This window comes from Callorhinus ursinus, unplaced genomic scaffold, assembly GCF_003265705.2.
Source record: "Callorhinus ursinus isolate GAN/ISIS: 27379988/994484 unplaced genomic scaffold, GSC_fseal_2.0 scaffold54, whole genome shotgun sequence".
In the NCBI taxonomy this organism is placed as follows: Eukaryota; Metazoa; Chordata; class Mammalia; order Carnivora; family Otariidae; genus Callorhinus; species Callorhinus ursinus.
The window spans coordinates 6,403,115-6,419,643 of NW_027397116.1; the positions used below are offsets into that span (position 1 = coordinate 6,403,115).

The 16,529-nt window shown below is 37.2% G+C and overlaps 1 protein-coding gene across 3 annotated transcripts in view; it reads left to right on the forward strand.

Moving 5' to 3' along the window:
• Window positions 1-16,529, forward strand: part of EPRS1 (glutamyl-prolyl-tRNA synthetase 1) — a 66,970-nt gene that overhangs the window by 9,895 nt on the left and 40,546 nt on the right. For 2 of the 3 annotated variants that reach the window (XM_025892036.2, XM_073884090.1), the window contains 7 exons: window positions 1,487-1,581; window positions 5,708-5,834; window positions 6,541-6,733; window positions 8,576-8,747; window positions 10,734-10,967; window positions 12,236-12,320; window positions 12,919-12,978. In XM_025892036.2, the coding sequence (XP_025747821.1) occupies window positions 1,487-1,581; window positions 5,708-5,834; window positions 6,541-6,733; window positions 8,576-8,747; window positions 10,734-10,967; window positions 12,236-12,320; window positions 12,919-12,978 (966 nt within the window). Of the gene's footprint in view, window positions 1-1,486; window positions 1,582-5,707; window positions 5,835-6,540; window positions 6,734-8,575; window positions 8,748-10,733; window positions 10,968-12,235; window positions 12,321-12,918; window positions 12,979-16,529 lie in introns of those variants that run through there. The other variant, XM_073884091.1, reaches the window with a different exon arrangement.

A 16,529-nucleotide genomic window follows, 5' to 3' on the forward strand; every position in this document is an offset into this window, starting at 1 on the left:
CTTAGTTGGTTTGAGACCATAGATCTGAAAAGAAAATTATTCCTACTTGTAGTTTCTTTTTCTTTTTTTTTTTTTTAGATTTTTTTTTATTTATTCCTTTGCGAGAGAGACAGAGAGAACAAGCAGGGGGAGAGGCAGAGGGAGAGGGAGAAGCAGACTCCCTGCTGAGCAAGGAGCCCGATGCGGGACTCGATCCCAGGACCCTGGGATCATGACCTGAGCCGAAGGCAGAGGCTTAACCATCTGAGCCACCCAGGCGCCCTGTAGTTTATTTTTCTTTTCATGTGTGAAAAATCTTCTTGGAGAAATCTGTGGAGTCTGTTAAGTCTTGGCTTGCCTTTAACTGTTTAACTCCATAAAGCCTTAATCTTTGTAGTTATATGTGTAAAATATTATGATCATCCAGTGTGTGTCCCTTAGGAAATCCAAAATCCAAGTAACTAAAATCTCATTATTTATAGCTATATGATTTTTTCTTCCTCCCAACTCTCCTGTTTGTTCATTTTTGGCCATTGAGTCCTGGGCTTCTGCAGAGCCTTTTTGTTAATCTCTAGGAGGATATGATGTAGAGTCCAGTAGAAAATACTCTCTCCCCCAGCCAGAGTCTCTCTACTTTGATCTGTTTCACGTATTAGGCATGTGTAGTAAAGTGTCAACTTAAAGGTTTTCCATTGCAATAAAAATTTGAAAACTACTTTCTGCTTGGATCAAGACACCACAGTCCACTCAGTTGTTTTGGCTAAAAATCGTCACTCATTCTTCACCATTTTTCCCATGGAATCAGTCACCAACTTCTGTTCTTCTCATATCTATTGATATGTTTTCTATCTCCACTGTTACTGATTTTTATTGAAACCTCATTATCCCTTGGCTGATTTAATACCATAATCTCATCTAAGGTCTCTGTCTTTTCTAGTTCAGCCTCTGCATTGTCCTGGATATCATTTTAGGAAACACAAATAAATGGTCTCGTTACCCCTGGATTTCCTCATTGCCTCAAACCTAAAAGCACGTGTATTTTGGACCTCGTCCACAGCTCGGCTTCCTTGCCCGTCCACCCCATGTGCATTTCCAACTTTTCACGGACATCGCACTGTCTTTGTGTCTTACCTGTGCTATGCTTCCTTTTCGTAGAAAGAAGGCCCTTATACATTCTGCGTCTGACACATTTCCATTTATTTTTTAAGGTCCAGCTTGGTTCTTACCTCCTTTTAAGCTTTTCCTGATGAAAAGGCTGTTGGTTAACTTCAGCTGACTGCTCTAACAGCCCTCTCTAAATATCTGTGTATATCTCTGTCACCAGTGGTTGGTTTTGTTTACATCCTTCACGGGGTTTTGGGTCCTCAAGTGCAAGGACAACGTTCTAGTCCTCATTTGTCTTATAACCATGCCTGGTATGTAGTGGGTACTGAGGAGGTATTTGTTGAATGTATTCTTAAACATTTAATGATATAACTGTATTTGTTGTTTTTGTTCTGCTTTTCAGACACCTGAGAAAAAACAAGATGTTGGGAAATTTGTTGAGCTTCCAGGTGCTGAGATGGGAAAGGTTACTGTCAGATTTCCTCCAGAGGCTAGTGGGTAAGAAAATGTAACTTGTAATTACAATGGAATATATTTAGTGGAAAAGCTAACAATAGTTAAATACTTATAATATTATTAGAATACTAATATAGAAAAAAATAAGTAAGATTTTAATTATGGGAATCAAAATTCTAAACATCTTAACAGTCTATTATTGACAACTAATGTTAATGTATTAAATTTGTAGTTTTAGCTTATTAATCAGACAATTGTTATTTTACCCCAGACAGAATTTTAATTATAAATAGAGAATATCCATAAATATAAAGCCTTAAGTTTTATTTGTATTTTGAGATTTTTCAGCTCTCATTTAATAAGCATTTGTATTTGTACCCTGAGCAGTCCTTTCAGTTAGCAGAAGTTATGGCAGAATTATTTTTAAGTTACTTTTTTTCTGAAATAAAGAAAGGGGCATCCTGAAAAGCCTATTCCTTTTCAGTTTTTTCTGTTATCAGCAGACTTCCTAACCCCTTTCACTTTTGGCACCAAAAGAAAATAATAACATTTGAATAGCTCTTTGGGGAAAAAGACTTGTTCTGGCTGGTGGTACCAGCCTGGGGCTGCCCCAGGCCTTGCCCAGCATTGCCCAGGGCTGAGGGGAATCCACCTTTGCACATGCATCAGCCTCTTTGAGCATACTGGACAAGCTTTGTAATAGCGCTCTTCCAGTGAGAGTAATACAATAAAATGTGTCTTATTAAAGCAATTAGCCTCAGGAACTTAGCCATTAGGAAAGAATTGTGCCATATTTGGTAAATGAGGTGATTTTTTTTTCTAAATTTTCTTTAATTTCAGATTTTGTATTTTATAGCTAAATTCTTACCCATTTGTGGTAAGTGGAATGTGTAGACAGTAGAAAGCAGATAAGGAAGAAAACCGTTTTATTTTAGCTGTTCTTAGTAGTTCTTCACAAACTTTTCATAAGCACCACTGACAGGAAAATCTGTTTTAGAATTCCACTTTTTCTCTCTGCTTTTCTAAGTTTGCTGATGAAGGTGGTGAAATGAAGGATAAATAGAAGATGGAGAAATAATGAATTTGGAAAATTCACAGACTAAATTATTAAGTGATCGATTGGTAGTTAACTGGGTGGAATCCCATAAATAAGACTTAACCATATGTGCTTTAATTCCCACAGACATCTTGGGTCCTTGTGGCCCAGTATTCTCTTGTGTACTTAGTGTGAGAGGTCCTGGTTTCCCATTGGTAGTGACTTCAATGGTTTGCTAAAGCCACTTTCTTAGCAGTGGCTATTTATAGCTCTGGCATTTGAACATTAGTCCTTTTAGACTCTTTTTATGTTTTCTGTCACTGTCATTTCTTAGAATAGTGAGTGCCTCATCTTTATAATTTATGAAGTACATTTGTCTGCCATAAATTATATCAATTTCAGAGACCATGCTCTTGGCCAAATACAGTTTTGGGATTTGGAATATAAATCAGTATTCAGGTGTTTTTCATCTTTTTTTGTTTGTTTTTTGTTTTACTATTCATAATTTTATCATATCCATTTATACTGCTAAAGAATTCTTTAATTTTTCTTTTTCTTTTTTTTTTCTAAGATTTTATTTTTAAGTAATCCCTACACTCAGCATGGGGCTTTAAATTACAACCTTGAGATCAAGAGTTGCATGCTCTGCCGACTGAGCCAGCTAGGCTCCCTCTGTAATTTTTCTTTTTAGTCATTTTATTTTTCTTTGTCTTTCATGAAAGGCCAGAGGGCTTGACTTTTTTTTTTGTTTGTTTAAGATTTTATTTATTTATTTGACAGAGCACAAAAACAGGGGGAGCAGCAGGCAGAGGAAGTGGGAGAAGCCGATTCCCTGCTGAGCCAGGAGCCGATGCAGGGGTTTGATCCCAGGACTCTGGGATCATGACCTGAGCTGAAGGCAGATGCTTAACTGACTGAGCCACCCAGGCGCCCTGAAGGCTTGACTTTTGCCCTTTTTCTCATTCTTAGCTAATGTGTAGAGAACCTGTTATGTGCAGGTACTACCAGGCATTGTACATTTACTGTTTTAATAGCACTGTGAGGAAAGCACTTTAATAGCTGGATTTTACAAATGTTTTCAGAAATATTCCTACAGCATTTTGGTAGTTTGCCAGATTTGTGCTATCTGGCTTTAGAGTCCATTTGACTTAAAATTCTGCAGCCTATGTCTGTTACGTGTGGCAGAAGCCCAATTCGGCGTTAGTACTAACTGACACAGCACTCATCTTACTTTCTTTAGTTAGCTAGTTGTCTCTTGAGCTGATTATTTTAGTTACCTTGTGAATATTTTATAGTCCTTTTAGCTTTCTTGGCATTTAGAATTGTTAGAACCACACACATTATTTCAGATTCAGAAACAGTATCTTTAAGGTAATGGTTCAATTTCCTCACCTCTCTTAAATTAATTCCTTTATGTAAAGCCTAACACATTAACTGTCTTATAGTATGGGTAGTCAGTGATAATTAGTTTGGTTTTTTTTCCTTCCTAATGATGGATATAGCATGATACAGGTATGACACTTTCAACAAAGACTAAAGATAGTGTTTCTGTTTGTTTTTTTTTTTTAAGATTTTTATTTATTTGACAGAGAGAGACACAGCGAGAAAGGGAACACAAGCAGGGGCTGTGAGGGAGGGAGAAGCAGGCTTCCTGCTGAGCAGGGAGCCCGATGTGGGGCTTGATCCCAGGACTCTGGGATCATGACCTGAGCCGAAGGCAGATGCTTAATGACTGAGCCACCCAGGCGCCCCAGTGTTTGTTTCTTTCTTGGAACTCACAGTCCTTTGTTTTATTTTTGGTAAACCTTTTATTTTAGGGGTAGTTTTAATTTATAGAAGCATAGTAAAGATAGTACAAAATGTTCCCACATACACTGTACCTGGTTAACTCTGGTACCTTTGTCACAATTGGTGAACCAGTAGCAATTTATTATTATTATCACCTAAACTCCATACCTTTTCTGGATTTCATTAGTTTTTTCCTAATGTCCTTTTTCTGTTTTAGAATCTCATCTGGGTTACCAGTGACAGCCTTTTATGTTTTGCAGAAAGTTTTGAATAACCCTAAATGCATTGCTTTGTACTTGTCTGTGTTAACCTGTGCACATATATTCTTCTTAACATTGAATCATCAATCTCGAATGCTGTGTGAATTTCTGAAATGTGGATTGATTTAAAAACTGAAGTGAAGACTTGCAGGGAGTTATATTTTCCCCTCCCCTGTTGATACCAGCTGAGATCAGGTTGGCGTCAAACTAGGAACTAGTGCAGTGAGACCATGGCTACCATTAGTGGAAACCAGTAAAAATTCGTGAGAGCTGATTAAACTTCCTTGCTTCATACCGTATTTGCTGCCCAGGAAAGGGTATTTTCAACAATGGTGGTATAGGATACTGCTTTTTACTAGACTATTATCAGCAGTGCCTGTGACATATTTTATTCCTTATAATTGCCAACTGCCCATAGGAACAGAATAGTGTTTTCATAAATTGTGATTCACGGAGCGTTGGTACTGGAAGGTCCTTTAGCTAAAATCCTTTTATTTTGGCTTCTGAGAAAACGGACGCCTTGAGAAGTAAGTGGCTCTTCTGCAGCCTCCTGATCCCCACGTGCCCTTTCATGGAGCCCTCACACGGCAGTGGTGACCTCAGAGGTGCCTCTGGCTGGCGTGCATGAGGTGGGTGCTTGGCTCTCAGTAGCATCAGGTCTTAGTGGAGAGGATACACTCCCAGGGAGCAAAGCATTGGAAACCATTTCGGAGGCAGTTTTCCTCTAACCAAATGACCACTCGTTTCCTCTGTAAGAGAAAAAAAAAGATTTCCCTTAAGGTTGTTTATTTTATTTTTTGTTTTGTTTTTTCTCCTTAAGGTGGTAATATTAACAAATAACTTGTTCCTTTGTGAAGTTTTACATATGAAATTGTTTCTTGTGATTATTTTATGAATGTTGTAGTCTTTTTCTTCCTGTGAAGGTCAGATTTTCTATCACAGTACTTTTTTGTTAGAAAATAAAATATGACTGGAGTACCAACTAGAAGGATTTTTGTTTAGTCCTCATCTCCTCAAAAGGTTAAGTTTAAATATTTAGTTAAAACATGTTAATGAGTTTCTTTGTGAAATGTTTTTGTTTTAGTTACTTACACATTGGGCATGCAAAAGCTGCTCTTCTGAACCAGCACTACCAGGTTAACTTTAAAGGGAAACTGATCATGAGATTTGATGACACAAATCCTGAAAAAGAAAAGGAAGATTTTGAGAAGGTAATTAAAGGTGTAGTGATGACCCTTTGTCAGAAAAGTTAATGAAAATTAGAGGGTGACCTGATACCTTCATGGTATGAAAATAAGTTAAATTTGTTCTCATAGCTGCTTTTTTCCTTCATCTGTATATTCTGTGTCTGAGACCTAAGCCAAGCAATACTGAGCTCCATATCAAAAAACTTCAATTTATTTTTTTCTTCCTCAATTGTACAATTTACCAAAGTGTGCTATATTTTCCTATAAGTACCAGTTTCTTAAATGAATTGGTCACTAGAGGCAGGTTTCCTTTTTGTCATACAATTTTAAGTGTATGAATGAAACAAACACTTAAGTAGGTGTTGGAAAATTGGGAAGGTTTCCTAGCCTCTTTTATTTTCTTTATTCAGAAGCACTACAATATATTCAAAGAGAGGGCAAATAATTGTCAGTATGACCAATAATAACCAGTTTTCCAGAGTAAATGGAAAGCTCCATCATGAGATCAGCCTTCTCAGCTGAAAATTTGGAGACTAGTATAATGAATATCTTTTTTTTTTTTTTTTCTCTTCTAAAATACAAATTTCACAACCTTTTTTCGGCCCTTTTTTTTTTTTTTTTTTGACTGATGGTGTATAATTACATTTGCCCAAATGCAGTTATCAAGGATTGAAAATACACAAGAAAATGCAAAAGATAAATTGATGGTTATTTTGGATTCTTTTTGCAGGTTATCTTGGAAGATGTTGCAATGTTGCATATCAAACCAGATCAGTTTACTTATACCTCGGATCATTTTGAAACTATAATGAAATATGCAGAGACGCTAATTCAGGAAGGGAAGGCTTATGTGGATGATACTCCTGCTGAGCAGATGAAAGCAGAACGTGAGCAGAGGATAGAATCCAAGCATAGGAAAAACTGTAAGGCACATTTAGTGTTTTGTATTTTAACTGATGGTTTTTGAATCTGTTCTTTAGTAGAACAAGATTTCTGTGAAAGATGCTGATTTGAGACACATTTGGGAATATGATTCATACATTAATTCATCACAATTCTTTTTATCATCTTTACATTGTTTTTACTTTGTGGGCATCACAACTGCATGCGAAGTGTGTGTGCCTTTAGTGTCCCACTTACTGAGTGCCATCTTTGCATTGTATTCATTCCGTTTGAATGTTTAGTTCTGCAACTTTTTGTAGTTCTCCCAATTTAAATACTTAGCCTTTCAGGGCGCCTGGGTGGCTGTCAGTTAAGCTTCTGCCTTTGGCTCAGGTCATGATCACAGGGTCCTGGGATCGAGCCCCACATTGGGCTCCCTGCTCAGCAGGAAGCCTGCTTCTCCCTCTCCCACTCCCCCTGCTTGTGTTCACTCTCTCACTGTGTCTCTCTCTGTCAAATAAATAAATAAAATCTTAAAATAAATAAATAAATACTTAGCCTTTCTATAAAAGGTTTGATGATCATGTTATTAGTACCCAAGTTGTCATCTTAGCATGTGGGTAAATGTGAATATAATACTGATTATAATATTTAAGCTTGGTACTACTCTATACCTCAGAAATACACTTAATGAAAGAGCATATCTTTTTTTTTTTAAGATTTTATTTTTTTTATTTATTTGAGAGAGAGAGAGAGAGCCCCAGAGGGGGTAGTGTCAGAGGGAGAAGCAGACTCCCTGCTGAGCAGGGAGCCCGATGTGGGACTCGATCCTGGGATTCCGGTATCATGACCTGAGCCGAAGGCAGTCACTTAACCAACTGAGCCACCCAGGTGCCCAAGAGCATATCTTTCTTCTTCATTACTTGTCCCCTGAGCTACTGAATAAGGCTATTTTCATTCTGCAATTATGTTGCCATAATTTCCACAATACTGAATTTAAATCTTGGCAAGTGTATAGTAAATTCAGTTTGTTACAGAAGTCTTTCTTTTTTAAGTTTCCCTACATTTTCAAAGAGAGTTTAACAACTGTATTTTTTTGAGGGCAGGTAAAACGTGTCCGTTATCTTCAGGAGCGTCCATAGAGAATCATTGTGTAATAGTTCTTTCTTACCTACATGGGACAGGTTTTCAATATTCTCACATAAATAGAACCATAACCACTTGGGACATAGAATTCTTTTTTCTGGGATTAAACTTGTGTCACTTTTCTGTGATCTCTCATGTTTTTCAATCCAAGAGTCTCCAGCTTTCTACTGGAATGACTGACAGGGCTTTCGGCGAGCCCATGGGCTCAGGCTCACAGCCCGAGCCATGCACTTTACCTGGGCATGGGCTGTAGTGTTGATGCATATGGGCCCTGTGGATCAGACCAGTCTGGCCTATCTCCTGGGCACGAGGTGGCAAAGGGGGACAGAATGGTTCTGCTTCAAAGGCAGTATTAAATTTGGGGGGGTCAGGGGCTGGCCAGTTGTGCTGTGATGGGAAAATGGGAGATGCAGGATGAGAAAAACCTTCAGGCCTCTTGCTCTCTCTCTTACCCTTAATCAGTACTATATTATTGGAATGTGTTAATTTGACTTCTTCTAAAAATATAGAGTATATTTTGTAAGTGTTCTGTGAGACTTCGTCATAAGAAAATGATGCATTCACTTTTCATACCAGATATTAGAACTATTATAGTACTTTTAAACTAGTGGAGTGTGCTTATAATATATAAATAGAGTATGAAAATTTGTATCAAATTATGGGACTATTAAACTAATTTGAATTCAGCTAGATTAATAATACATTAGATAAACGATAATATAATTATCATTTCATAGCTATTGAGAAGAATCTGCAAATGTGGGAAGAAATGAAAAAAGGAAGCCAGTTTGGTCAGTCCTGTTGTCTGAGAGCAAAAATTGACATGAGTAGTAACAATGGATGTATGAGAGACCCAACGCTTTATCGCTGTAAAATTCAGCCACATCCAAGAACTGGAAATAAATACAAGTGAGTGTATCTCTTTCATTATGCTTGGTAGCCTAGTACAATTTTGCTTCGATGATCTCTGTAAATAAAGAGTAGATGCAGAATAGTCAAGAGACTTGGATCTTTGTTCATCCGCAGATTAGTAACTGCTGTTGGTAAAGCATGTAACCTAATCTCTTGGGGTGTTTACTCACCTATTGATTAAGGTTATGCTAGGTTATTTCTAAGATCATTTCCATCTATAAACGACCTTCAGTCTGCTTAAAGTTGCTTTTTATGTATTGATTAAGTTTACTGTGGTGTATTTTTAGATAAAGATACTTTTCTTCCTCTTAATAAATTTGGGTTCTGCTGGGCATAAATTGATTCACAAAAGTGATAGAATTGAAAATTTACAGAAATATGAACAATATAAGAAAGTATCATGTGTCTTTTTTTCTACTTTTGATTAGTTTTCTATGTGGGTTTTCAGTTAACGATTTTTTTCTTTAAATGAATTCTCCTCCCCTATTAATTTACTTTTATAAAGTGTAGAATTTTTTTATACTTTGAAGAAGCCTACTGCATTTAAATGCTGAATCAGCACTTCTGAAGGGATTAGTGAATGTAAATGCTAACCTGTTTAGCCAGTGTAATTTTCTTTAAACGTGTGGGTGTAGATGTGTGTGTCCATATGTAGACACACACCTTATACATGTGGTTACAGGTGTCTGCATAAGTCTTTCATTTTTAACAGGGTGCTTCCTCCTTATTTTACTAAGCAAATACTTTGAATACATTTGGAAAAGTGAATTTGGGTACACATTTTCAGTATCAAATAATTGCTAAGCATAATGCAGTAACATTTTAATGAAGTTACATCCAAAAATTAGAAGGCATAATGCAGTATTGTATTTGTTAAAATTCAAATTAAAAGTACTTGCGCATTGTATACATTATTTTAATCAGGAATTGTTTTTAAGACTATTACATCTTAAATGGAATTTTAATTAACCTACTTTTCTTCTCTTTTACTTGTCAGAGAAGGATATGCTTTGTTCTTAAACTCATTTAATTACAGGAGATTTAAGCTTATATTTACTCAAGTGTGGGATTAATTAAGATATTTAAAAAGCTAAAAATTCCCTTGAATTATTGTGTACAGTTGACCCTTGAGCAGTGTAGGGAGTTAGGGCACCGACCCCCTGCACAGTCAGAAATCTGTATTGACCTTTGATTCCCCCAAAACTTAACTACTAGTAGCCTCCTATTTTTTTTTTAAAGATTTTATTTATTTATTTGACAGAGACACAGCGAGAGAGGGAACAAAAGCAGGGGGAGTGGGAGAGGAAGAAGCAGGTTTCCTGCGGAGCAAGGAGCCCAGTGTGGGGCTCGATCCCAGGACCCTGGGATCACGACCTGAGCCGCAGGCAGATGCTTAACGACTGAGCCACCCAGGCGTCCCTAGTAGTCTCCTATTGACCAGAAGGCTTACTGATAACATAAACAGTCAATTAACACATATTTTTACATTATATGTATTATATATCGTATAATTAAAATAAGCCAGGGAAAATAAAATGTTATTAAAATCATAAGAATACATTTGTAGTACTGTACTGTATTTATAAAAATCCATGTGTAAGTGGACCCATGCAGTTCTAATTTGTGGTGTTGAAGGATCAGGTGTAATTTTGCTTTTTGCTTTCTACCATGCTATACATTGGCCATTACAGAAGTATGATTGTAGAATTTGCTGTGCCAATCAATACCCAATTGTCTATTAAATTGCAACTTTGCTTTTTTGTTTGACTATTGAGTGGGTTAACTGATTTATTGTTCTCAAAGACTGATAATATTTTGATGTACTTTGAATATTATAGGTAATACAACCTGTTGTTTTTTAAGAAATTCCTACCTTGTAAGGAATTATATTTCAAATTACTGTTGCTTTCTATAATACATAATCTAAGATGGAAACGGTAGAACGCTTCATTTTGCTTTTCAATATATTCCCTTTTTTTCCAGCGTTTATCCGACATATGATTTTGCCTGCCCCATAGTTGACAGTATTGAAGGTGTTACACATGCCCTAAGAACGACAGAATACCATGACAGAGATGAACAGTTTTATTGGATTATTGAAGCCTTAGGCATAAGAAAACCATATATTTGGGAATATAGTCGACTAAATCTCAACAACACAGTGCTCTCCAAAAGAAAACTCACATGGTTTGTCAACGAAGGATTGGTAGATGGATGGTATGTTTACTGTTACCTAGAATTGAGAGGAGGAAGTAAGAACATGGTCTATCAGTGATTTTAAAACTGTTTTGAGGGGTGGGGGTGGGGGGTGAATGGGAAGAGGTGGAATGGGTAGGCCTCTAGGTTTCTAGTCCTTTATTTCATCCAGCGCATCAAGTCCCCCTACCTCTCCCCTTTATTTTAGTGCTACAAACATGGAGTACCCCTTTGGACCCTGGTACTTGGGAATGCAAAACACACAAGGGCGTATTCTCTGCAGATCTTAGCATTCTGTAGAAAAGTAGTTGTGACTCTGTCCTTTGTATATCTAGTTACCATTCTCCACACTCTGCTGAGGCTCTGAGGCTTTTCTTTTCAGCTGGGTCCCAGGAAGGCCAAAAATGCCCTGAGTTGAGGTGAGGACATAAATGGTCTCTGCCTTGGTGGTAAAGACCCATCCTGTGGAGCTATTGGTTTCCCAGAGGACTCAGCACCTAGGAAAAGTTTGCAAATCTCTGTAGCATATTAATAACCTATACAGGATTTCTATGAGAAAGAGGAGTATAAAAATTAAAGTCATCTTGTGGCCATATGTCTTTGTAAATGAAACCTGTTCAGCTGCGTTACCATGCTGATAAGTCTAAGAATATTTTTTATCCAAATTAACAGGAGTGTATATTAGTTTCTACTAGCCGCGTAATAGTGACAATATTAAGTATATGTTAAATAATATGTATTTTATACTGGTTTTTTGTAGAGCCGAATCTGATAAAAGGCAAGTTTATCTTGGGCTCCTGGCAAAGGGTTTTATTGCAAACTTTTGCAAATTTCTGCAGAATGTTAATAAACAATGTGTGTATTTTTTTACAACCCAAAGGACTTTGTGAAGTATATTCATACATGGATGACATGATACCATCTCTTATCTGATTCTCATGGTCTTATGTAGAATAGGGACCTTGAATATTTGTTAAATAAAAAGCAAATAAGAATGTTTTAATGCATGGGTTTTCCGTATTTGAAGATGTCACCTCTGTCTTTTTTGAAATGTGTTTTATTATTTCTAGTAGTGCATTTACTGAGCAGTATTTGACTAGTAAGCAGTTTTCCTCTTCCATGAATGTGGGCTCACCTGGTATTTGATCTACCCAGTTATTATATAAACAACTCAGTCCAAATATTTCACAAGCTGACTATAATTTATTATTCATTAAGGTATTTTGTACTGCTTGTGTTTGTACATTAAAAAGATCTCCTTGGTACTTATAAATTTCCCTTTTTCCCAGGGATGACCCAAGGTTTCCTACTGTTCGTGGTGTGCTCAGAAGAGGGATGACTGTTGAAGGGCTGAAACAGTTTATTGCTGCTCAGGTGACCTACACTTTGTTTTCCAGCTTCTTTGTTTGAGTTTTCAAGTGTCTTATTAATATGCTTTTAGTCTCTATTATTCCTGTTCATTCTATTCCTCGTTCCTTATAACACAAGGGCAGATTTTTTTTTTTTAAGATTTTATTTATTTGAGAGAGAATGAGAGAGAGAGAGCACGAGAGGGAAGAGGGTCAGAGGGAGAAGCAGACTCCCTGCTGAGCAGGGAGCCCAATGTCGGACTCGATCCCAGGACTCCAGGATCATGACCTGAGCCGCAGGCAGTCTCTTAACCAACTGAGCCACCCAGGCACCCGGATTTTTTTTTTTTAAGGATGTTTATAATAGTGGAAAATTGAGAATGTCCTACTCTTGTAAGCTGAAGTGGAACAAAGGCAGCCTGTAGTATTTTTATATAGGAAATATATGGCTCTTGACTGGCTGTCCAGGGTAACCAAATTGTTTGTGCATACTAGGTTTCATATTCCAATGGAAGTAAACTTGCAAGTATTTATTGGGTTTATTTTTTTTTATAACATGCTTAGCTTAAATACTCTAAAGAATACTTTTTGCCTTTTAAGTCATTTTATTATTGATTTTCTAGGGCTCTTCACGTTCAGTTGTGAACATGGAATGGGACAAAATTTGGGCATTTAATAAAAAGGTACACGTTTTGACTCTTGGTCCTCCTTTCTTGTGCCTAATTCCTGAATAGTATGATATGTGTAGAATTCATTAGTGTGTTCATTGTAGAGAAAATTTTGTGAAGAATGTTCTCATTTTGCAGACCTTCAGGAAAATGGAATGTTTTCCTTCCTTAAACCTATAAAGAGCATTAAGCCTGTTAGCTATACCAAACAAGTCACAGTGATTAAAACAAATTAACTTGGAGTTAATGGGGAGCGGTAACAGTTTTTTCCTTAAATCTTTTATGAACATTGCATTTCATTTTTCTGCTTTCAAGCTGCGAGCTCTCTGTAAGAAGGTATTACTTAACGCTTTTATTTGCCTTAGCACATAGCTTTTAGCATATTACATGTTATAACCCGAGATGTTATACAGCTTTGAAGCACAATCACATTTATATAAAAGACTTGCTTATACAGATCCACTGAAAATGCATTATTCCTAGTTTTAAGAAACATGTCCTCTAATTTTCTTTGTGGCAAGGGGAAGATTTGGCTAACTTCATTGCACTGTTCCCTTGTGTGCTGAGAGGACAGAGTTTGAAAGTTGTATGTTTCACCGAGTTGTATTGAAGGTTCACTAATTATAATTCCTGTCTTATTGAATCTAGCTTTTTTTTTTTAACGGTTTCTTAAATGAAAGTCAAATAAGGAATACTGCATATTGACATTGTTAATTACCAATTGGAAGCAGATGCTTAGACACTATAATAAGGCAAATCATTAAGATGCCATGTTCTAAACTATAGTTTCTGTGATTGTGTTCTGTACTTCTTTTTTTTCTTATTGCTGCTTGATTGTGCTGATGCCTTGCCTCAAGAAATACTTGCTTGTCTCGCATGTGTCTTGAATTTGTTTTATTCAGTCTTGTGTGTTTTTGATACATAAAGGAATTAATTGGTTCTTTCTGTTGCTGCAGTTACTAATAATAAATACAAGTAGAATTTACAGGCAAAGTTAATTTGGTGTACTTTTCATTAATAACCCAAATTTTAAAGGTTTTAAATTTTAATAAAGTTATACATGTGCACTTGGTTCAAATACATGAACTATATTTCACCGTGGTCAGAGAGTTCTGTAGGGTCTGTTAAGGTGAGCAGCATATTCCCCTCTTCTTCCCTTCCATTTTCTCCCCCTAGAGAAACCACTTTCAACTCTTTTAGATCATTCTTTTGGTATTTTTATTGCCTGTATCTCTAAATAAGATGTGTGTTTTTAAGTTTCAAGTATTCTCATTTGACTCCCACAACAAAAAGAGGGGACATGGGTCTCTTACTTTTTCTCAGACCCTGTTGGTTTTCTTGTAGTTGATTGTTTCCCCTAATTTGTTTAGTTTTCTAATCCCATCTTCAGCTCTCCTCGAGTTGTCTGAATTTCCTACCGAGATGTTCTTGTGCCGCGGTGTTCTTTCAGTTTCGTCGTGGACACAGCTCTGCCAGAGCCTTCTGCGCTGCTCTGTGCTGATCTGGATTAGAGGCCTGTTAGCTTCTGAAGCTTAGCTGTGTTCTGAGGTCAGCCATCATCGTCCTGGGACCCTGTTTGCTTTTGTTCTGTGATGGATCACCTGGTTCTTGGATCTCTTTTTATGTTTCTCTTACTTAGCTGTGCTCCGTCCTTCGGTAGCTCCCTAAGAAGGGGGCAAAGGGTGAAGATTTTTGAGACCTTGTGTATGACCTTTTTCACTCTGAAATTTCATGATGATGTGCTGTGGTGGGGCTCTGTTTTCATCCTTACCCGTCGGAAGAACATGTGGCTTCTGGTCTGGAAACTCATTCCTTCAGCTTTTCTTGAATCCTTTCTTTGTTTTTTCTCTACTTTGTTTTCTTCTCCCTGGAACTCCTCTTCAGCAAATGTTGGACTGGTCCTCCAGTTGTATTTTCTCTCATTTTCCATCTCATGTTTTGGATTTGCTCTGTGCTAGATTGACTCAACTTTATCTTCCCACCCTCCCATTGAGTTTTTCATTTATGTATCATATTTCCAAGATTTCTTTTTTGTTCTCTGAATTAAAAAAAAACAAACTTCTTGTTCCTGTTTAATGCTTAGAATACTGACATCAATAGGAATTTTATCTTGTGGTATCTCTTTCCTGCAGATTATTTTGGCTTTTTGTTTCATATTAAAGGCATATTAAAGACATCTCAGAGGTCTGGATAGTCTTGGTCATCTGCTCATGTTTAACATGGAGGACTAAAGGAGCAGTTAGAAGCCCCGTAAGAAAGAGTTGGACTTGTCAACTGAGCCTCACTGTAGGATGACCTGGCTGAGTCAGTTAGTTGGAGAACCTCTGTGTCAATAACTTATCTCTTATCTCTTGGGTTAGGCAGTTTTCCCAGAGGAGTTTCTTTTAATTACCTGCCTGAAGTATGAAAGCTTGGCTGCCAGAGCTTTGGAGCTGGACAGAGGAAGACTGAGGGCCTTTCTATCTAGTATTACGCATTCACTTAATCCCCTCGTCTCTTTGTGCAGTACCCTCACCTTCAGCTCCTCCCGGTATCTGCCATGATCTAGGTCCCCTCCTTCTTGCCGTGTAAACTTCCCTTCTGTAGTGGGGATGGGGGAGGGGCAGTTGCCTCATTTATGGAGCAGAGAAGGGGATGTTTCCATAATGGTTTTCAGATTCCAGGGTTTTGTTGTTGTTATCTCCTTTTGATTACACTGATTTTTCTGGGTTTGTGCCTTTAAACAAACAAAAAAATTCCTTTATGTCTTTTTAGTGGGGATGTGGGAGGGAGAAAAAGTAGATGAATATTCTTCAGCTGCTTTGTTTATCCATACATCTGTGGGACCTCTAATCATTAAGCACCATGTTGAAAACAGCACAATTAAAACATTTTGATTGATGGTAAAAATGAAGTTGTTCTGATGACGTACCTTTTTGTTTTGATTACTGGCTTTCCTCACCTCTTCCTATACTTCCTTCACTTTGCCACTCTTTCTGCCCCTTGAGGTACACATGTCTTATTTAGGTTTCATGTCCCATTCAGTCTGATTATTGCTTTGTTATTTTGTAGCTTGCTCTTTCTGTCCAAGCTCTGTGAATAAAATGTAAGTGAAGCATCACTGAACTAAATTTAACGCCGTGACACTGTGAAGCAGTCATTAAGGATGGAGATAAAATGTCATTCTTTGGACACTCTCCCACTCTTAGTAATAGCATCTTTGTTAAAGTATCTTCTGGTAAAGGACAGGAGGGCTTAACTCTGGATTAGCTGCAACTCTTTAAAGGAGCTTTATTTATAGAGTAGAGCCTATATGGCAAAGAAAAGGGGAGAAATGGATGGAGCGGACAATGAGATGTGGGGTGGGTAATGATCTCAGCATCCCTCTGAAAATACTATAACCCATGTTTTCTTAGCCTGACTTCTCGTGTTGGTAGGAAACTAATATATCATTTTTCTGAATCATAATTAAATAGAAGCTGTCTGGTTCCATTAAATAATCTACCTTGATACTGATAGGAGACATTTCACTAGCTTACTCTGTATTAACCTCTCTAATTTTCTTCTTGGTTTTATGGAAGTGTTAA